Source organism: Microtus oregoni, unplaced genomic scaffold (genome assembly GCF_018167655.1).
Source record: "Microtus oregoni isolate MIOR12 unplaced genomic scaffold, Mior012 000027F_ref0000203, whole genome shotgun sequence".
NCBI lineage: Eukaryota > Metazoa > Chordata > Mammalia > Rodentia > Cricetidae > Microtus > Microtus oregoni.
This window is the reverse complement of record NW_024543086.1, coordinates 32,133,829-32,155,790: the sequence shown is the minus strand read 5'-3', so window position 1 is coordinate 32,155,790 and position 21,962 is coordinate 32,133,829. Positions and strand designations below refer to the sequence as shown.

Here is a 21,962-nt window from a genome sequence, read left to right as displayed (position 1 = left end):
AAGAAGGGAAGAGGGGAGGGAGACAGGAAGAGATGAAGAGAGAAAATGAAGAGAGGAAAAGGAGAGTTAGAGAAAAAGAGATGGGGATAAGAGGAAGAAAGAAAGGTGTCTAGGTGTGGTCAGTAGCCTTGGAGTCAGGCACTGGCTCAGTCAATTGTTCCCAATGCCTCACACCTCCAGGCTCACTCTTCTTTCTTCATGGCTGTCCATCACTCAGCTGTGTTATGGATCAGGAAGATGTGCACACCAGAGAGGGCCCCAATCCACACACCTTGCTGCTCTTTTTATTATTACTTTTGTCTTACTGGCTAGAAAAAAATAATAATCATTGAGCAATTATTGTATGTATTTTTCATAGAAAAACCATATAACCAGAAAGTAGGCATCAGCAAACATTTTAAAGTGCAGGACAAAGCACCTCACTTGTCTGAACTTTGGTGGAGCCTCTCAACTCTTGATTTGGCTCTACTTCCAGATATGAGTGTCAATGACATCTGTTGACACTGAAATAAGCTGTCACACCCATAGACACATCAGGTCCCATGTGAATGGAACTTCCTTTCTCTTGCTTGGAGTGTTCTGGTACACACAGTTTTATACCCATAAGTATATAGCTGGATGACTTAGGCTATTGCATGACAATAAAGCAAAAGATAAGAAACCAATCCTAAAATTCTCAAATAGCTCACGGACTCAGGTTCCATGAAATTCACTGTCATTTCTTCCATCTGAAATTATCAGTGTCCATGATCTTCTGCTGGTGTCTGAAGATCATAATTCCAGTATTAAGGAATCACACCAGTTTGACTTCATTTCAACACCATCTCTCTCCTGCCTTAGTTGGAATAAAGCTGATGTACTGTGAAAGAATGTGTTCATACAGTTGATGCTTCATATATGCAACTAACATCCATGGATTCAAACAATTATTGAAAATACTGGAAAATATAGTAACATCTAAACTCAATATGCAAAGACTTATTCCCTAGATAATATAATATAACTATTTATGGGACTGGATAGATGGCTCCATGGTTAAGAGCTCACACTGCTCTTGCAAGGACTTAAGTTTGGCTCCCAGCACCCATATCAAGTTGTTAACAACCACCTGTAACTCCAGTTCCACAGGATATAATGCCCTCTTATGGCCTCCATGGGTACCCACATGCATGTGCATGCTCAGGGGTGGGGGTGCCATTTACATGTCATCAACCATTTTGAGCATTAGAAGTTATGTAGAGATGGCTTAAGTAGGCCCTGTCCAACCCAGGGTCCACCAGCCTCATGCATACCAGGATAGCTATGACTGTCTCCTGACACTCTGTGCATAGTAGTGACATATAGCAATGTCAAAAGATTAGACAGGGCTTCAGAGATGGCTCAGGGGTAGAGTGTTTGCTTCATAAGCATGAGGACTAGAGTTCCAGCCCCAGCACCCGTGTAAAAGGCCAGGTGTGGTAGGAGGTGCTTGGCACTGGGGAGGATGAAACAGTTGGACCCTGAGTTTGTTGACCAGTTGGCCTAGTCTACTTGGTAAGTTCCAGGCCAGTGAGAGACTCTGTCTCAAAAAACAACTGGATGTTTCCTGAGGAACAATACCTGAGGTTGATCTCAGTCCTCCACATGAATGCAGGTGCGCCTCTGCATACAAGAATTTGTACCTCTGCCCCCACAAAGCTGGGTACCCTTGAAAAGTATCTACAGATGTGGGTAGGCTTTACATAAATGCTTTTTTATGGTTTACACATAAGATACTTTTAGTGTCCTTGGACATTGTTTTCTGTAAGGACCCACCAGGTAGATGAAGAGGGACACTATATACTAATATAACTGTCCCAGCTTATTCTGACCTAAAGAACAGTTCCAGGAAACTAGAGTCAGGGGACTATGGAAGGATAATGAATACATTGGCAAACTTATGGAAGCTATGCTACCACACCTTGGACAGCTAGGACTGGGTCTCACCGGAGTGCCCTGGGAACTATGCAGAACAGAATACGCCTTCAGTGTGTCCACAGCAGACATGGGTAATCCACTGCTCCCACCACTCACTGGCCAAGGGCTAAAACATTCCCATTTCCAGAAATGGGTGTGCACATAGCTGAGATGACTCCTACAATGGACCCAATGACAGGGAGGAAGAGATGTCCCTGGCAATATGAAAAGCATTGTTTTGTGGCACCTCTTCCTAGCTGCCCATTCACAGCAGCACAGATGCTTAGTTAAAAATGTCAGTCATGGACTGGAGAGATGGTTCAACAGATTAAAGCATTGGCTGTTCTTCCAGAGGACCAGAGTTCAATTCCCAGCACCCACATGGCAGCTCACAACTGTCTATAACTCCAGTTCCCGGGAATGTTACACCCTTACATGGACACACATGCACATAAAATAAAAATAAACGAATCATTTAAAACTTTTTTTTTAAATGTCAATCTTGATACCTATCTTATTTCGGGTTTCCACTGCTGTGAAGAGACACCATAACCATGGGAACTATAAGGAAAAGTCTTCATTGGGGCTTGCTTACAGTTTCAGAGGTTCAGTCCTTTATCATCATAGTGGGGAGCATGGAGGCATGCAGGGAAACATGATGCTGGAGAAGTGGCTGAGAATCCTGCATCTTGCAGGCAACAGGAAATGGTGTAAAAGTCACACTGAGGGAAGTTTAAGAAAAAGAAACCTCAAAGCCGTTCTCACAGTGACACACTTCCTCCAACAAGGCCACAGCTCCTTACAGTGCCACTTCCGTTGGGGGCCATTTTCTTTCAAACCCCCACAGTGCACAATCCTGAAGAACTGAGTTAGATCCCTACAACCCATATAAAGGAGGAAGGAGACAAGGGACTCCACAAAGTTGTCCTCTGCCCTCCACATGTTCACCATGGAGTACCAGCAGTTCTCTATCTGTGGGCTGCATAGCAATATCCTGTCTAGCAGATATTTACATTACAATTAACAGTAGCAAAACTGTAGTTATGAAGTAGCAACAAAATAATTTTATGGTTGGGGTCACCACAACATTCAGAACTATATTAAAAGGTCACAGTATTAGAAGATTGGGAACCACTGGCATACATCCATATCATGTGCACACACACAAGTACTAATTAAAAAAAAACATAAATCAACTCAACACCAGAGAATGGAGGCAGAGTCAGAAGTTCAAGGTCATCCTTAGCTACATGGTAAGTCAGCCTGAACTAGTTTCTTTGAAAGAACATATGTGTTTGAGAGTAAGACATGTGGCATGTCTCAAAATTTCAGCTCCTTTTCAATACCCCGTGGGAAGAGACACCATTGTTCATTTATCCATTCATCAAAACATTAGGCTGTTTCCACGTTTGGAAAATTGTCACTGACTATGCCACCGCTGCACACATGCTTTTCACTGGTCTTGGACAAACTCCTAGGATTGGGTGACAGCACCAGAGACATAAATATGTGACTGGATAAGCATTGCAGAGCTGTGTTCCAAAGCAGCCCTACCAGGCCACATAGTGGCTCGCTCACAGTATCCTTGACAACACTTAGGATTGTTGGCCTTTCTTCTTCGACATTTATTTATTCTTAGAGAGAGGTATGTGCCCATGTCACAGTGTGCACATGGACATCAGAGGATAATATCTGAGGATTTGTTCTCTCTTTCTACCACATAGATGGGATCTAGAGTCCAAACTCAGGTTCTCAGGCTTGGTGGCAAACACCATTACACACTGAGCCATCTCATCCGTTGCTTTTATTTGAGTATTTCTGATCCTGTGCAGTTTTTGTCTAGTGCAAACAAAGCCACAAGAAATATCTTCATAAATAAGTTCTTTTGTATTAGCTACTAATAGCTCTATAACATACACTGAGAACAAGAGCAAGTGAGTTAAAGGGCGAGGAAGGTTTATTTGCACTCATCTAACAGTCTCTGGGTGGTGGTGCCAGTTTGCTCACCTGCCAGTTAGCTTTGGCATTGCCTGACTTCTACATCCTCACCAACAGTGCTCAATGTGAATGAATGCTTTACCTGTCTATGTTCAAGTTCTTATTATTTAAAGTGTAACTTTCCTAAGGAGATGTAAAAGAAATGTCTATTCAGCCCAAAGAGTGAAGAAGGCAGACCAAAGTTTGGTGAGTCACTGAGTTTACTAGGATTACTCACAGGAGCATGGGGGACTCAAGGCAGCTGCACAACTGCGAAGTCCCACCCCTCTGCCATTTTTTTTAACCTTTGATATATTTTTGCAGTTTCAAGATTCATTGTAGTGGGAGAAGATATAACTGTTTATTTTGCTGCCACGGCTGCAGTCTTCTGTAATAGGGCCCTGCTTCATGATGATGATAATCATGACATACCCACAGGAAACAGTCACACTATGATTGCCCTGGCTGACTCTGAGCTCCTGGCTCGGGATTACCTGATTACTTACAGCATATGATTACATACAGCTACCACATTCAACAAAATGTGGAAAATTTGAGCTGTATCTATTTTTGGTGAACATAGTCATGGATGTCAATTAATGCATGATAATTACAATCCGTCCAGGCTGCTTTGCTCTGGATTCCTCACTAGTAGAGTCAGGAGTGTTGTTCTCACCTTTAGAATGCAGTTAGTCCTCTAGTGCTCAGAGCTGCTCCCCAGGCATTCAGGCACCATGGTTTCACAGAATAGAAAGGCCTGACTGAAAGGGACCTTTCTAAGGTTACAGAACAGATCTACCCAAGGTACTCTAAGATAAGAATAGACTCCTCTAAAGTTTTGATTCTAAGTGTCTTCCTCCATTGTTTTCTACCTTCTATATTGTGGCAAAGTTTCTCACTTGAACTCAGAGCTTGTTGATTTGGCTGGTCTAGTTAGACACATTGCCCCAGGGATCCTCTGTCTTTGCTAGCCAAGTGTTGAGATTAGGGAAAGCCCAAACCAGCATTTACATGGGTGATGAGATTCTAAACTCAGCTCTTCAGGCATCTGTGGCCAGCACTTTACTTTTGAGCCATTCCTCTACGTTGATTTCAAACTTTTGGAACTCTACTCACTTAAGAAATATCTGGAGAGCATTTACGGTGATGCACAACTGTCACCCCAGCATTTAGGAGGTTAAAGAAAGGAACACTAATTCAAAGTCACCCTGTGTCCTACAGAGAAACTTTAAAAAAGGAACAAAGCCAACCTTAGGAAGAACATACACGTATCTTCCTTTAGACACATTTAATAGAAAACAAAACAGAATTCGACCAGTATGGTAGCACTCATTGGTAAAATCCCAGCACTCTGAGACAGAGCAAGGAAGACTGTTAGGTCAATGCTAGTCTGGGCTACAGAATGAATGTCCAGACAACCTGAACTACACAATGAGGCTGAAAAACAAACCAATGATTTCTTTTTAATAAAATCTATACTTCTTATTACATTTCACTTCCTTGAAAAAATGCTGACTGGCATCCACTAATAAATAGACTGGCGCTATTGGATTGTCCATAATTTTAAGGGTCCAGTTTTAGACTCTAGGTCAAGATTGCTTCTTATTTAACAGTGTCTTTGGCCTTCCTGGAGAGTCAGCTGCAATCATACTACCTACCTCACATCGTTTTGAACGTATTATTCCCATGTTCTTTTTTCTACTTATAACACTACATGTTATTCCTTTATCAGTTATCTTCACGAATAGCTCGGTGACTCCAAATGTACTTGGTATTAATGCTAGTGTAGAGAGCAGGCTTTGAAGAGGCACGGCCTGGGTTTAGGTATCACCTCCACCATCTGCAGGTCATCTTAACGAAAGCTTGTTCACCATTGAAAACTCAAGTTTCCTCCTTTGTAAAATGGGCACCTGAGGCGTGTCAAGTGAGTGTCCTTAGACTACCAGCAGCCAATCATAGCATCCGGGAACATGATAGAAAAACCAACTTTCGGTCCTCGACTCAGAAAGACCCAAGAGTGGGTCAGAGCCATCTGTTCTAACTCTACTTCCAGGTAACTCTGACGGCACTGCAGCAGCTCCCGCCAGCAACGCCCGGGAACTGACTCGGCCCTGGCTCCGCCCTCTTTCCCTACGATCGTTCATTGGTGAAGTCTCTGGTGGCGATTCGCCAATCACCCGACCTCAGACACAGAAACAGTTGAGGTTGCGTCTGAAGAGAGCAGTGCTCCTATTGGTTAGAAACCACGTCGCCGCGCCGGGCGTAAGCACGGCAGACGCGTGACGCCGGTAGCAGTTGAAAAATGGCGAGTGTTACTGAACTGAAAGCTGGTGAGTGCGCCGAGGGGACGCTCGCCAGCGGGATAGGGATGGGACGGAAGGAGAGCGCGCGGGACATCGGCTCGGCCTTTCCGGGATCTTCTGAGGTGGCAGGGCCCTCCGGGGGCTGGGGAGGCGGAATCGACCGCTGCGCATGTGCAGTGGGAGGGCCAGGCGACTTGCAGGAAGGAACTGAGAGGGCTGCAGGTCTGTTCTACGGACGCCTGGACATCCATCTGAACCCCGCTGAGCCGCCAGCCCCAAGTCAAGGCCTTGTGTTCAGGGCTGACCATTGACAACACCACAGCCACGTTTGGTAACACAGTTCTTAACGATTTGTAGATAGGTCCTCCTGGTCCTTCGAGATAAACCTGAGGCAGAGTTGCCCATCCTGACGGTTCTTCGGGATTTTTCGGAAGAGTTTTTCCAAAGTGATTATGTGCAGGACCCTGAGTTCCATTCCCAGGACTACAAAAAACAAAGAGTAACCATCAATAACACGTGTATCCTATCAGCTCTAGTAGTTATAGTTAATGTTTCCGTTGTAACAATTCATCCATGTTGATTCCATCTAACAAACCCCGTTCTCTACATTGGGAATTTGAGGTGCCGAGACGTAGAATATTTCATCCAAGATAATTTAGGTAGAAATAGACTGGCGTGGAACTCACATAAGGTGCAGTAGCGTCTTAATCACCGCGCCATTCCGCTTCACAATGAATAAAACCAGTCCTGAGTTTCAAAGAATTCAGAGACAAAGCCAGTGATAGTGGAAATTTGGAGAGGACCAAGTAGAGTAGCTTGGAGACTATAATTTAGTAACCATTGGCAAAATATGTGTTGGTGGCATTGTGCAAAACTAGAAATGCCTTAGCCCCCAGGAGGATATATAACACGTGTGATATTGTATAAACTTCTCAAAGGACATGAAGATAATCCGGTGGGAAATAAGTCAGATTAAGACCGGCTCCCAACATGGGGAGATGGTCCAGAGGTTAAGAGCACTGGCTGTTCTTCTAGAGGTCCAAGTTCAATTCCCAGCAACCACATGGTGGCTCACAACCATCTCTGGTGCCCTCTTCTGGCCTGCAGGGATACATGCAGGCGAACACTGAATACATAATAAATAAATACATAATATTTAAAAAAAAAAACAACAAAAAAGACCTGCAGCCCAGCAGTGGTGGTGCACGCCTTTAATCCCAGCACTTGGGAGGCAGAGGCAGGCAGCTCTCTGTGAGTTCACGGCCAGCCTGGTCTACAAGAACTAGTTCTAGGACGGTGGCCTCTATAGACTTGGGGTTTCTTCTTTACGTTTGTTTTTCTGTATTCTCGGGCTCTTGATATGCTTTGTGTCCAAGAGAAAGGTAATGAAAACTTGTTCCCTAATCGATGATCTTATATTTTATGGGCCTTTTACTCATGTAAAACACTCTTCCATCTCACCTAGATCTTCTTTCTGAGAGGTAGAGTTCATTACCACCGAGAAGGCAACCAAGGCATGAGTTAGGAATCTGCCACCAAGTCATGAAGGACATGCTAAGTTTTCCAGTGCCAGCTTCATTACTTTTTATTTTCTGCTGAGTATGAGGCTGTACTGTGTGTTCTTCATAGTAATTGGAACAGGATGCTTGCCAGTAGAAAAGAATCTCTCCATTTAATTTCCAAAGATGGAACTAGAGAACAGGGGTTGTCTTATGATCTTAAGAGTATGATAAAGCTTTCCTTTTATGGGCCTGTTACAAAGTAAATTTGTTGATAACTGCAGTTAGTGCACCTGCAGAAAGGCTGAAGGAATGAATGCATTAAAAACAAAAGAGAAGGAAGATGGAAAGTCTATCAGTGTGTATCTTTAATCACATGACCAAGGATATTGTTATTTACCAGAGCTTAGGAACTTTACTGATTGTACCTAAATGGATAAGCTGTCTTATGAATTTTTATTGTTGTGGCATAATAATGCTTTTGCCACTGGCAGAGCACAGTGTTCTGTTAAACTACACTTTTTAGCTGGGTGGTGATGACGCACACCTATAATCCCAGCACTTAGGAGGCAGAAGCAGGCGGATCTCTATGAATTGGAGGCCAGCCTGGTCTACAAAGGGAATTCCAGGACAGCCAGGGCTACACAGAGAAGCTGTATCTCAAAAAATAAAACAGAAAACGAACTACTTTTTTTTTTCACCAATAGTGTAAGGCACTATAGATATTATACATTTGTAACATTTAGTGAGCTCTTGTTATATTCTAGGTATTATATTGATTCTTCAGAACTGTCATGTAGTCACAAAAGACTGTTTGAAAAGGGAAGGATCTGGATGGTAACTTTTTTTTAAAATTGATTCTCTGTGGTTTCACATCATGCATCCTGATCCCATTCATCTCCACATCCCTTCACATCTACCCTCTGCCACTGCAACCTTCCCCTCCCCCCAACATAATATTTAAAAGAAAAACAAACTAATAATACCAAAAAAAAAAGTCTTGGCATACATCTTTACTTGTAAGTGTTCATTGCAGTGAATCATTGGTCTGGTTGTAAGCCCCGGGTTTGACTCCTTTTGGTACTGGACCCTCACTGGAACTCCTCTTAATATCCTGTTGTTGTCCTGTGTCATGGAGTTCCTGCAGCTTTGGATCTGCAGGTCTGGCCCCTCACATGCTCCAGCAGTTCATAGATGAGGTGGTCATCTCATAGCCCTGGTTCTGGGCTGGGTGGCAGCAGAGTTGACTCTGACTTCGTAAGTTAACAGTGGTATAGTCCCTTATTAGAGTCTCATTACATTTCCTTTTTTTAAGATTTATTTTTTTGTCTCTCTCTCTCTCTCTCTCTCTCTCTCTCTCTCTCTCTGTGTGTGTGTGTGTGTGTGTGTGTGTGTACATGTATACAGGAGTGTGGTTGCCTGTGGAGGCCAGCAGAAGAGGGCATCAGATGGTTGTGGGTACTCATGGGTACCAGGAAGTAAACTGAAGTCCTCTGCAAGAACAATATGCATTCTTAACTACTAAGCCATCTCTTCAGCACTTTGTATTACATTCCTAACCAGACTTGACATTTTAAAATCTACTGTTGGGCTAGGGATGTTGGTTCCCCGTCATGCATGAGGCCCTGGGTATGATCCCCACCAACACATACGTTGGGGTTGGTCCTGTACATCTGTAATCCCAGCACAGCCTACAGGAGGATCAGAAATTTAGGGTCATGTTCAGCCTACATCAGAGTTTAAAGTTAGCTTGGGTTACAGTCTAGGTATGAGGCCCAAGCTGGTCTGACTTCCCAGCCTCCCAAGTACTGGAATTACAGGAATGTGCAACATTCCCAGTTCTAGTTCCCTTAAAACAGAACAGAATCAAAACCCACAACACTTTTTTTTTTTTTAATTAAGAATCAACTGTGATTCTAAGACAGCCAAGGTTACAGAGAAACCACGTCTGGAAACAAACAAACAAAAATCAGTTATGGATTTCAGTCAGCTGAATGTGTGGTGGCATACTCGAGAAAGGCAGGCAGATCTCTGTTAGTTCCAGACCAGCCAGGGCTGCATAGAGAGACCCTATCTTGGAAAACAAAACCAAGTCAGCTGTGGATGTCAGAAGTTTTTCTCTGTCGACATTAATGATATATTCCTTCTTTTTCTGGAGGTTAGTTGTTTTCCATAGTCATCTTTCCCGACTAAAGATCATAGTAGTGTCTGTGTCCCCTATAAATAGACAAACACTTGAACATCTGTGGGAGACTCGGGTAAACAAACTTTATTCTGTTCACCCTTTCCCCCCCATCAAACTCAGTCCCTAACTAAAGATGCATCATGGGTAAACTTGAATTTGCACAAATACATTGAGAGTGGATTATACTATGAGGACTTTAATTTTTACCAATAGAGCTTATGATATTGAAATTGTTTATCTTTTTCTTTAAACTAAGAGCTATATTTGTGTCCTTTTTATTCTTTAACACATACCTGAACTTTCAACAGTTAGTCTGTAACAGAACCATCTATATTTTCCATTTAACAGTTTTAAAGGACACCTTGGAAAAAAGGGGAGTGTTAGGACATTTAAAAGCAAGGATCCGTGCTGAAGTTTTCAGTGCCCTAGATGATGATCATGAACCCCGACCATCATTGTCTCATGAAAACCTTCTAATTAATGAATTAATTAGAGAGTATTTGGAATTCAACAAATATAAGTACACAGCCTCTGTCCTCATAGCAGGTAAGTGGTTATTCATCTCTGAAGAAAACCTCTGCTTTATCCTTTTTCTAATTCTCAGAAAGCAGCCTGAATATGTAGTTTGATTACTCTGTCATGCAAGTGACTGAACACATAGCATCCTGTGGTTTCTTGTCATAGCATTAACAAGTTTTGGTGAGCTTTATGCTGTCGGGGAAAGTAAGAGCTAGGACCTTCTACTGCAGGTTCTCCATGTAATATTATGCACACATGCTCATAAAGGATATGATTTTGGTATGTTGAAGGTTCTCTAAAGATCTAGTATCAGTATTTATTTCTCTCAGATTATCATAGCTGGTTGTATAATACCATCAACACTCCAGAGGGGGAAAATTTTTTTTTTTTGAAAATGCCATCACCAGGGGCTGGAGAGATGGCTCAGAGGTTAAGAGCATTGCCTGCTCTTCCAAAGGTCCTGAGTTCAATTCCCAGCAACCACATGGTGGCTGACAACCATCTGTAATGGGGTCTGGTGCCCTCTTCTGGCCTGTGTGTATGCAGGCATACACACAGACAGAATATTGTATACATAATAAATAAATATTCTTTTAAAAAATGAAAATGCCATCACCTAGGTGTGAGGTGTGTGTCATCCCTAGGATGAAATAGTAACAGTGCTGTCTTTGATAACGAGTGTTTTAGATTGGTATTGTTGCTAATGCGTATAATCGCAGAAACTCAAGGAGCTGAAGCAGGAGGACACTGCTTCAAATTGAAAACCAGAAGAGCACTGGGGCTGCAGCTCCGTGTGAGGCCAGAGGCCAATTCCCAGCACCGGGGAAGGTGGGGAGGAAAGGAGAAGAGAGACTGGGTTTCTGTTCATCAGGTGTGCCTCTTCCATCATGCCATATAAGTGAAGGCCTACGGGACGTGCCTTTCAATGCTGCCTCACTTCACCTGGTACGACACACGAGAGTTCAGTCATGTTGACTTCTACCCTGCAAATGGGGTAATGCTGTGCTGTGCCATTTTTTTCTGCTCTCATAGGCAGATTGGTTGTTTATACTTTCTGGCAGCAGTGAATCAAATCCTCAAAAACATATGAAGTTTTTGTGTGACTTTCATTTTATTTTTGTAAATAAAGAACTAAAGATGAAATTGCCATATTGTCTGGGAAGTGAATGCTTCCCTTCAGGTAATGACTGCCACTGCTTTTGAGTAACGCATCAGGGAGGTGGTGCTCACATGTATAGTCCCAGCAGTCAGGAAGCAAGGGCAGGATTAAGGCCAGTCTAGGTCCCATAGTGAATTTGAGACCAGTCTGTGCTAGAGTAAGACTCAGTCTAATAATTTATAATTTTAATTTTAGAATTACTGTCCCTAAGTGAATATATTTTTAATGAGCTATTTATTATTATCATGTATTTAATGTATAGGCATCTTAGGGAGCTTACTGAAGTCCAGCATTGTAATTTTAGATTTAGAAACCATATCACCAATCACAAATGGGGATATAAAAAGTGAGTATGTGTTAAGCTTTAATTAAGTTCTACATTTCATTGCATTGGAGTTTGTTGACATAAAGTCATATGCAGTTTGATCTGTGTTGGTACGTGCTGTCAGCATTCTACCAAAGTCTGAGAAATGTATGTGCCTAGGAGATATGGTTATTATCAAAATTAAGTTTGCCTTTTAGATTAATAGACTCAGTGCTTTTCTGAATTTTTTCCCTCCAGAATCTGGTCAACCTGTAGTTCCATTGGACAGACAGTTTCTCATCCGTGAACTGAATGCCTTTGAAGAATCAAAGGATAACTCAATGTAAGAAGTTTTTAAAAGAGGTTTGCAGATGTTGCATTCAGTGCTGCCTATGATTCATTTTAATCCAGCAGGAACTTATTGGGGTTTACTGTAAGTTACACACTATATGAGGTCTAAGCAGTGTGGCAGCAGGTCAGTCACCTGAGGTCTCTGCTACAGCTGAGCTTGTTGTGTCTTCAGAGAACTGAATACCTAGCCAACCACCATGCCTGCCTGCCTGCCTCTCTTCCTTCTTTTCTTTTTCTTTCTTTCTTTCTTGAGGGCTTTTTCCTCAATTTGTTTCTTTCGGTGGTGGTAATTGAACCAGAGCCTTAACTGCTCGTGGTGCAACACACCCTGTACCCTGAGCAGTCTCCTTGGCCTGGCCCTCTATTTTCTTTTTTAAACTTAAAAAAAAAGTGTTTATGTGGATATGTGTTTTGTCTGCAAGCATGCTGCTTACCACATACCTGCGGCCTTGGAACTGGAGTTACAGGTGGCTGTGAACCACCAAGTAAATGCTGGGCATTGAGACTGGTCCTCCGGAAGAACAGCCAGTGCTCGTAATTGCTAAGCACGCCACCTCTCCAGCTCCCCCTTCGGCCTTCTTACTTCTTTCTAAGGATGATTTTTCTTGGCCTCCTAATCTTTTTTGTTCTTCCTGAGGCTTTGTTCTTTAAGTTCCTTTCTTCTTCATATTTAACTCTTCCTCATTGCTTTTGTCACTCCAATGTAGAAATAGACTCAGATCTCCTCTAAAAATGAAAAAAAGAAGAAGAAAAGCCTTCCCATCAACTTCCTCTCACCCTGCTACTGCTGTATCTTCTTTAGTTGCTAGGCCTGCCCTCTGCGTTCATGTTACCATCCCTCTCTCTTCTGCTATCTTCAGTGCTCCTTCTCCTCATTTATACTCATCATCTCTTAGTTCTTTCCCTGTGTTTAATACATTCTACACTTTACCATAGAGTTCCTAACTGGCTTACTAGTTTACCCTGTGTTTAATACAGTCTACACTTTACCATAGAGTCCCGAACTGGCTCACTAGTTTACCCTGTGTTTAATACATTCTACACTTTACCATAGAGTCCCGAACTGGCTCACTAGTTTGTCCCTCGTGCCAGAGTACGTGGCTCAACACAACACAACTAGCTGGAAATTTCCTTGAAAACTCGTGTTTTCTTTCTAAAAGCTTGTTGAATTTTTTCATTTGTTTTTATGGTATAATTATGTTTGTTTTACCATAAATGGTATTATATCATATGTCATTTAAACTAACACTCCCTCAGTGCTGTCCTATCCCTAGAGCCAAGTGTATGCCTGTTTTTACAACATGTAATACTGACTTCTTTTCTCCACGCTGTTTTCTGTCCTGTTTCTTGTGGTTCTTCACTGTTGTACGAGTTCCCGGTGGTAGTCTTGCTTTCTTCATTGACTCCTATCTTCTGCTTTTATTTCTACACCCCTCCCCACCATATTCTTGAGTCTCTAGGGAGGTCTGTATGGGGCAAATGTGCTAATTTTCCTGAGTTGGGGCTCATGTGGTGTCCAGAAGACAAGGGCACTTTGTGCTTTCTCACACCTTCCTCATAAGCTGCTCATGAGCTGCTCAGGTTTTGTTGGTTTTTTGTTTTTGTTTTCTTTTTTCTCAAAACAGATTTTCTCTGTGTAACAGCCCTGGCTGTTCTGGAACTTGACTTGTAGACCAGTCTGCCCTTGAACTCACTGACTTCTGAGTGCCTGGTTGCTGCTCAGATTTTAAAGGCAGAGTCCACAGGCAGTTTAAAGGGAACTCTTTCTCTGGCTAGTCCTTCACCTGTACTATTGATTCTGCCTCTGGGTATCTCTTCTCACTGCCCTGTGCCATGCTGTTCACATTGTTAAGGAGCCACCTGACTAGTTTATCACCAGTCTCTCTTTTTCAAGCTGATTTTATCCTGCCCTCTATCTTTCTAAGGCAGCTACTGCATCGTTTAAAGACACTTAATAAACATCCATTATATACATGAGCAAGTCATAACCCGTTGCATGGCTTCCAGCTCCAATGGCTTTACCCACCTCACTGGCACACAGCTCATTGCAGCTTCATGGTTTTTTGCCTTTGCAGCAATTGTTCCCTCTTCTGGAAGCTGGAGATCTCTCTTCTTCCTCAACTTCTGTGGGATCACCTTTCATCTTCTTGGCCCTGTTTAGATGCTCCCACAGGAGTTGGGAAGGAGAAAAAAGTTACCCACAGGTTTTCGACTATATTTTGTTCTCATTGCAATGGATTTCAGTTACAAAGAAAACTGATTATCTGTATAAAATCAAGGTGACCTGGAGAAGGAGAAAAGAAAGCATTTCATAGTTCCACAGTTTCATGTTTTCTTCTCTTTATACTTGTCTTTGCGCTGATATGATATGACTACAAAGGGTTTCAACAGCAATCTTAAACAGACTACAAAGGAATATAATGGTTGTTATACTACGTGTTAAATAAATGATTCAAGTAAGTGCAGAGTATTACTATAGTGGACTGTTACTATGATATTGTATATTTAGAAACTTCCAATTGCACTTTGATGTTGTTTTGCATTGAGCGTCCAGATGCTGTGTTGCTTTGAGCTGGACAGGTGAACTAGCTCTTGTAGACCAGGCTGGCCTCAAACTCACAGAGATCCTCCTGCCTCTGCCTCCCTAGTGCTGGGATTAAAGGCCTGCTGTGCCACCACCACCCAGCCTTGAAGGGAAAGCTTTAAGTCACTAGGTATGAGTGATGACAGCAAGCTGACTGCTTGCGTATACTTACGTTGTGTATTAACCTCAAGTGGCATGAGCCCTTAGAGAGGAACAATGGCCTGAGTGAGGTGAAATCTCTTTTAAGGTGGTCATGGTGAAAGTATTGGTGTTTTGCTACGAAACGTGTAGATGGCAGAGAAAACTGTAATGTTGTCTCCATCTGCCCACTGACACCTCTACCCAAAGGTGACCCAAGTGAACATTTTTCCCTTGCATTATTCAGATACAAGCTCACCACTTAGAGCACAACTGTGTGTATTTTCTTCCACTTAGTGAGGGAATTGTATTATATATATACTTCTCTTTTTCAAATACTTGCATTCTTCTTATTTGGGGGGTATTTTGTTTCAGGGTTTTTTTGTTGTTGTTGTTGTCATCACTGTTGTTGTTATCTACACAGAATATGAAGGTGTCTATTGAGGCTGTCTCCCTCTGCTTCCTTTTCTTATCATGTCTTCCCCTTTTGTTGTAAACAACTCTCATGTTCTTGGGTCACTGTGGATTCCTATATCCATGAGGTATTTTCCAGCATTTTACTATTCTGCCAAAACCTATCTGACACCTGCTATCATGTGGGATACTGCTGGAGATGTGGCGGCACACTGTTTTCTGAAGTGTTCCCAGATGCTCACAAAAGACCATTGAACCACATTCCCTCTTGGTCATTCTTGATATACATATACAAAGCATATGCCCCAAGAAATCCTGCCACAGAAAGAGCCTTTGTCATCTAACTTGGTAACCAGATTTATTGGGTGCAGAAATCTTTAAGGGGGCATAGTCCTCCTTTTTGCAGAGATAGTGGCCATGGGTGCAATAATCACTATATTTGAGTGTTAAGCAAAACAGTGGGCAATGCTTTATACATTTGGACAGTTTTTGAAATGTGTGAAAAAAGTCTCTAAGAGTAGCTTAGTCAGTGTTCTATTGCTATGAAGAGGCATACAGCAACTCTTACGAAGGAAAGCATTTAATTGGGGCTGACTTGCCATTCCAGAGGTTTAGTCCATTTTTATTATGGTGGGAAGCATGGCAGCATGCAGGCAGACATGGCGCTGGAGAGAGAGCTGAGAGTTCTACATCTGGATCTGCAGGTAGCAGGATGTGAGGAGACACTGGAACTGGCTTGGTTTTTGGAACCCCAAAGCCCATCCCCAGTGACATACTTCCTCCAACATGGCCATACCTCCTAATGTCTCTCATTATCACCACCCCCTAATTACCGAGCATTCAAATATATGAGCCTATGGGGGCCATTCCTTTCTAGACTACCACAGTAGCAAAGGATGGTGAGCACTCGGGTAGGAGGTCATTCAAGCATAAGGCATTGTTTGTAGTTAGCAGGTGTTGGGAGCTCTTAGATTTTTCCTAGCCTCTGAGACAGTTGCCTCAGATGAGCTAGTTAAAGAGGAAACTGGTGACCAGCTTTATTTCCAGAAAGTAGTGTCTTGGGGCTGGAGGGATGGCTCAGAGGTTAAGAGCATTGACTGTTCTTCCAAAGGTCCTGAGTTCAATTCCCAGTACCCACATGATGGCTCACAACCATCTGTAATCTGGCGCCCTCTTCTGGCCTGCAGGCATACATGTAGGCAGAAAACTGTATATGTAATAAACAAATAAAATCTTTGGAAAAAAAAAGAAAGGAGCGTCTTGCTGCTCTTTGGAAATTGGGGGGTATACGTGCTGAAGATCAAACTTGGGGTTTTGCACATGATAGGTGAGTGCTTTCCCACTGGGCAACAACCCTTGCTATACTTTTCTGTATATGGCCTTTTAAAGCTTATTTTTGCAAAGACACTTTACTGTCTATGAAATTGTAGTCTAATTGTGCTAATTATGTATTATCTAAAGCAGTTTAAGATATCTGACACTTAAAATTTCCTAAATCTCGAGCAGATTCCATCTAAGTTAGAAGTAAAGCCTTTAGCAGTCTCTCAAACCAGTTGACTTGTAAGGGGCAGAGGCATGAAGTGTATCCTGGTATGATTTCCACTGAGCCTGTGCTGCTCCTTGGCCTGGAGGAGTTGCTCCTGTCCCACACATCACTCCAGAACTCACTGTATCCGGGGTATTGGGAGCTGTACTCACCTGAGTGTAGACCCAGATTTCTTGAGATTTCAGGCTTCTAGAGCCTTAACTGAGGCCATGGAATCTGCTTCAAACTGTCTCAGCGCCTCACACATGTGCCTGTCTGTGGGACTGCCTGAACGTCCTTAGTCTGTGCCTCCCACAGAAGTGATACAAGAAAGCAAGTAATAAATAGGCCCTTGTCCTTACCACCTTGTCCCATTGGTAGAAGTAAGTGAGGCTCAGTAAACTATAAGGGGTTTAGACTCTGTTCTCTGTTTTCGATAGACATACCATACTTTGAATCATTATACCAACTGGGCAGGAGATGGATATCTCAAAAGTAAATGTATTTACTTGTATTTTCAGGGGTGAGATTGGAAGCAAAGGGACTTTGGCTTCTGTGCTGTCAGCAGACCAGCCTTCAGTGACAAGGGACTGATTAACAGGACTCTAGGTGACATATTTTTAAGGAAAAGCACATAGGAGTTGGTTATGTGTGTAAATGTCGTTACCCCCGAGAGACACTAGCACATCACTGAGGCCTGGCTTTCTCATTAATAAGTTGGTTGAGTAGAGTGATGGGTAAGAGGAAACCACAAAGCAACCTTTTAGATATTAGTTACTGCGCAGCTCACCTGTAACCAAAATTAATGTGCCTTTTACTGTGTGCAAGGTGCACAGCTAAAAGCTTGACATTGTGAACTAATTCACAGCATACCAAAGGACTGCTCAGACCCTTTGAGGGAGAAAAACATCTGTGAGCTTCAGGAAACTAAGATCTTCCAAGGTCTGCAGCTGGCTGTTGGCAAAGCAGGAAACCAATTTTAGGTTCTAGGAAGGTTTTAGGCTGGGTTTGGAGTTGACAAGGTGAATTCCAGTGAGTTGATTATAATTTTATTTCAATTTAGATTATTTTAATGGTATTAATGTGTTTCCTGGGGGTTTACAAATTCTCAAGAGCCATGTGGTTGCCGAAGTGGTGCACACCTTTAATCTCAGCACTCGGGAGACAGAGGCAGGCGGATCTCTTAAATTCAGGGCCAACGTGGTCTAAGAGTTCCAGGGTATCCAGAGAAACTCCATCTCGAAAACAAAAACTTCTCAAGTTAATTGGTAGTTTTAAACTGAGAGTGACCATTTGCCACTTGGATAATAATCCTGTGTCTTTTGTGATCTAGTGAGTTAAAGGGCAGCTACAGTGTCAGAGTTACCTTTAAAGCAAATGTCTTAAGCTTTGTCTACTTATGGGAAATGAATTGATTTTGGTTTTGCCTTCTTCCTGAAATAGTCCTCTGTTATATGGAATTTTAGCCCATTTTTTGCGTGGTCCTCCAGATGGCATCCAGAATGTGCTTCTGACAGAGTCGACACTCCAGCCTCCAAACAGGCATCCCAGCTGGAAGCCCAGCAGAAAACCAAAGGGTAGGTGTTTCCAACGTTCTCCTTTAACTTCATTGACTTAATTCTCCTGCAGGCATACACACAGACAGAATATTGTATACATAATAAATAAATAAATATTTAAAAAAAAGAATGCATGGCAGTACTCAGTTCTTGTCCCTGGTGGTTGCTGATGACACATTAATACTTGTTAACACAATAACCACAAGATACTGAATTAGTCCCATAAAAAAAAATAATGTTTTGAGAAGTAACTTGTGGTTTGTAAATGTGTTAGAACTTCCTTAATACTAATGTAATGGTGGTAGAGAGCTGAAAGTGAGGAGAGGAGTCACTGACCACCTTCCTCCACTGTGGTGTGGAGTAGTGTAGGGACAGTCGGTAAAGTGCCTTTGGGCACCTGCTCTGAAGAAAGCTCCAGAGGAAGCTTATGAGTGAGGGGAGCTACAGAGCTACAGGGACAGTGATTTTATAATTTCTTTCTTTCTTTTCTTTTTTTTTTTTTTTTTTTTGTTGTTGTTGATTGTTTTTGAGATGGGTTCTCAGTGTAACCCAAGCTGGCCTGGAACTAGCTCTGTAGACCAGGCTGTCCTCAAACTCAGAAATCCACCTGGCTTTGCCTCCAGAGTGCTAGGATTAAAGACTTGTATCACCATTTCTGGCTTGCAAATTATTTTCTTAGCACATTGACCTTTGTGTGCAATGCCTTGAGACGAGCCCTCAGCCGTAGATCATCTGTAACATGGTTGCTCTCTAAGTCCAACCTGACTGCACTTGACAGCTCCTCTTGCTTAAATGGAGGGTGAGATGCTGTCGAGGATCACATAGGAACCCACCCTCAGAAGAGCCCGTCACCTAGTCCTGTGGTGAGTAGATGTGATCTTTGAGGCAGAGTAGGTTTCGTTCTAAATAAAAGTTGAAGTTTTTATGACAGAAAAGCCATCTCAGTTCTGCTTTAATGTACATCCATCAGTGTACTTTAAAGTGCAAAAATAACATAGTTTGGACCAAGGAGGTGGCTTAGTAGTTGGGAGACATTTGCTGTCAAACTCAACAACCTGACAGCTTCCGGCCCTCACAACAGAAAAAAGGAACCAATTTCTAAAAGTTGTCCATTGAAGCCAGCACTGCTGGTGCCTGCCTTTAGTCCCAGCATTCGGGAGGCAGAGGCAGGCAGCTCTCTGTGAGTTGGAGTCCAGCCTGGTCTACAGAGTGCGTTCCAGGACAGCCAGAACTGTTACACAGAGAAACCCTGTCTCCAAAAGCCAAAAGAAAAAAAGTTGTCTTTTGATTTCCACGTATACCTGCTGTGGCCTGTGTGTACACACTCACATGTATGCATATGTGCACACGCACACAAAGAAAGAAATTTAATTTTAAAAGGCCCTTCATTTTTTAATTTAAATTTAAATTTTATCTGGTTTGTTTTTTTTTTTTTTTTGAAGATGGTGTTTTTCCATGTAGTCCAGCCTGGCCTCACACTGGTGACAATCCCTTTGTCTCAGCTGGGATTATAGGTATATGCCACTACACATGACTCAGACATTTTTTTTTAATAAAGTTTTATATTTGGTTTTTTTGTGTGTGTGTGTGTGGGTGTGTGTCTATGTACCATGTACATGCCTGGTACCCAAGGAGGCCAGAAGAGGACATCAGATTTTCCTTGAATTAGACTACACACCAGTTCATTGTGAGCTGCCATGTGGGTGCTAGAAACTGAACCTGGTTCCTCTACAAGAGCAGTAATTGCTATTAACTACTGAACCATCTCTCTAACTTGGCATGTGTGCCCCTAGCTCCAGCATTGGTGGAGCAGAGACAGACAGATCTCCATGTTGATCAGAGTGGCCCTGACTTGTATTTATCCTTCTACCCCAGCCTCCCAAGTGCTGGGATTACAGGTGTGTCTCCCTCTACCTAGTTTATCTTTGGATTTTATTTTATTTAGTTATCATTTATTACACTTATATGTATGTTTGTGCACACATGGACTATAGTACGTATGTGGAAATCAGAGCAGCTGATAGGAGTCAGTTCTGTAAATTTCAGGGATAAAGTTGGAGATCACTTTGTAGCAAGCCTCTTTACCCACTGAGTCATCTTGCAGGCTTTAAAAGCACTTTCCACAATTCCCTGAATAGTGTTACAGTGTTGATACAAAGATATCAACTGTACTCCTTTTTTGTTCCACATGAGGGCTTAGCTAGCAGGCAGTCATAGTAGCTCTGTTCAGTTGCTGGGACACACATGGTGGAAGGAGAGAACCGCGTCCCTCAAGTTTTCCTCTGACCTCCACATACACACCTGCCAGTCCTCACCCCCACAAGTCAATATATGTTATAAGAAAAACTCATAAAATACTAATATATTGCCCTAAAATAGATAGAGGTGTGTTTGCCTGTCTGCCTGTTTTGGAGTATTAACACCTATATATTCTCTCTAGATGACCACCTGAGGAAGGACACGGTCCCGAGCACCGCGACTGAAGAGCTGCATGCTACTGCGCAAGCAGTCAGTAGATGAGTCTCTGATCTCAGCTGTGTATGTGGAGAAGTTAACTTATTATTCCCAATACCATTAATTAGACCACCACTGTTTGTAAACGTTTGAGCTTCTACAAACATTCAGCCTCAAATTTTACTGTATCTGTGAAAAGCTAATCCATGCTAAAAGCCACTGGAGAAAAATATGTATTGTTTTCAGGATTGTTTTTTGTTTTGTTTTTTTACTTTTTTGTTTTTTGAGTCAGGTTTTTTTTTTTTGGTATAGCCTTGGCTGTTCTAGAACTCACACTGTAGCCCAGGCTGGCCTCAAACTCACAGAGATCTGCCTGCGAAGTGCTGGAATTAAAGGTGTGTGCCACCACTGCCAGGCCAGGATGTATATTTTAAAGTTCTTAAGTTTGAGAAAACTGAAAGGTACTTTGTACTTTATTCTTTGTCCCTCTTCCCTTTTTTAAAGGCCATCACCAAGGGCTGTGATGTGCTTCCAGGGAAGCACTTGCCTCGCATTTGTAAGGTCCAAGTTTAGTCCTTGCACTGGGAAAAAGAAAACACAAGCACAGGTCTTTGTCTGTACACTCTGTTCATTAAACTTCCTTCAGCTAGAATTATATAGACCTGTGGAAAAACTCATTCATGTTTTTGAAAAAATATTTAAAGGGCATAAAACCAAAATTTATTCCTTTAAAGTTTGATATTTAAGAAATATCTGAATCACTGTCTGCCCCAGCTAGTTTTGTCTCAGCTTGACACAAGTTAGAGTTATTTGGGAAGAGGAACTCTCAGTCGAGAAATATCCCTTCATCAGATTGGCCTATGGGCAAGCCTGTAGTGCATTTTATCAGTGATTGATGTGAGAGGGTCCAGCCCATTGTGGGTGGGTGGTCCTGGGTTCAGTAAGAAAGGCCGAGCAGGCCTTGTTGAGCAAGTCAATGTGGTGTTCTACCCTGACTTCTTCAGTGGTAGCTTGTGATATGGAACTGTATGCTGAAATAAACCCTCTCCTTCCCAA

General features: G+C 42.4%; 1 protein-coding gene across 4 annotated transcripts; it reads left to right on the top strand.

Annotated features, from left to right (window-relative positions):
* Positions 1-6,153: 6,153 nt before the first annotated feature.
* On the top strand, positions 6,154-21,962 carry Cep20 (centrosomal protein 20). Of its 4 annotated transcripts, none has more exons than XM_041676685.1 (5): positions 6,154-6,242; positions 10,248-10,445; positions 12,140-12,224; positions 18,384-18,470; positions 20,893-21,962. In XM_041676685.1, the coding sequence occupies exons 1-5, from the start codon at positions 6,215-6,217 to the stop codon at positions 20,894-20,896; spliced, it is 402 nt and encodes a 133-aa protein (XP_041532619.1). In that variant the 5' UTR covers positions 6,154-6,214; the 3' UTR covers positions 20,897-21,962. The 4 variants fall into 4 exon arrangements, with proteins under 4 accessions (XP_041532619.1, XP_041532617.1, XP_041532616.1 ...); XM_041676683.1 differs by having other exon boundaries at positions 18,360-18,470; XM_041676682.1 differs by having other exon boundaries at positions 18,337-18,470.

What these genes read in the sequence shown, in the direction of transcription:
- Cep20 (XM_041676682.1), top strand. Translation starts at nt 6,215, where the DNA reads ATGGCGAGTGTTACTGAACTGAAAGCTG. An exon ending in AGCCTCTGTCCTCATAGCAG is followed by an intron (nt 10,446 to 12,139) that starts GTAAGTGGTTAT and finishes TTTTCCCTCCAG; the next exon opens with AATCTGGTCAACCTGTAGTT. An exon ending in GAATCAAAGGATAACTCAAT is followed by an intron (nt 12,225 to 18,336) that starts GTAAGAAGTTTT and finishes TTCCTGAAATAG; the next exon opens with TCCTCTGTTATATGGAATTT.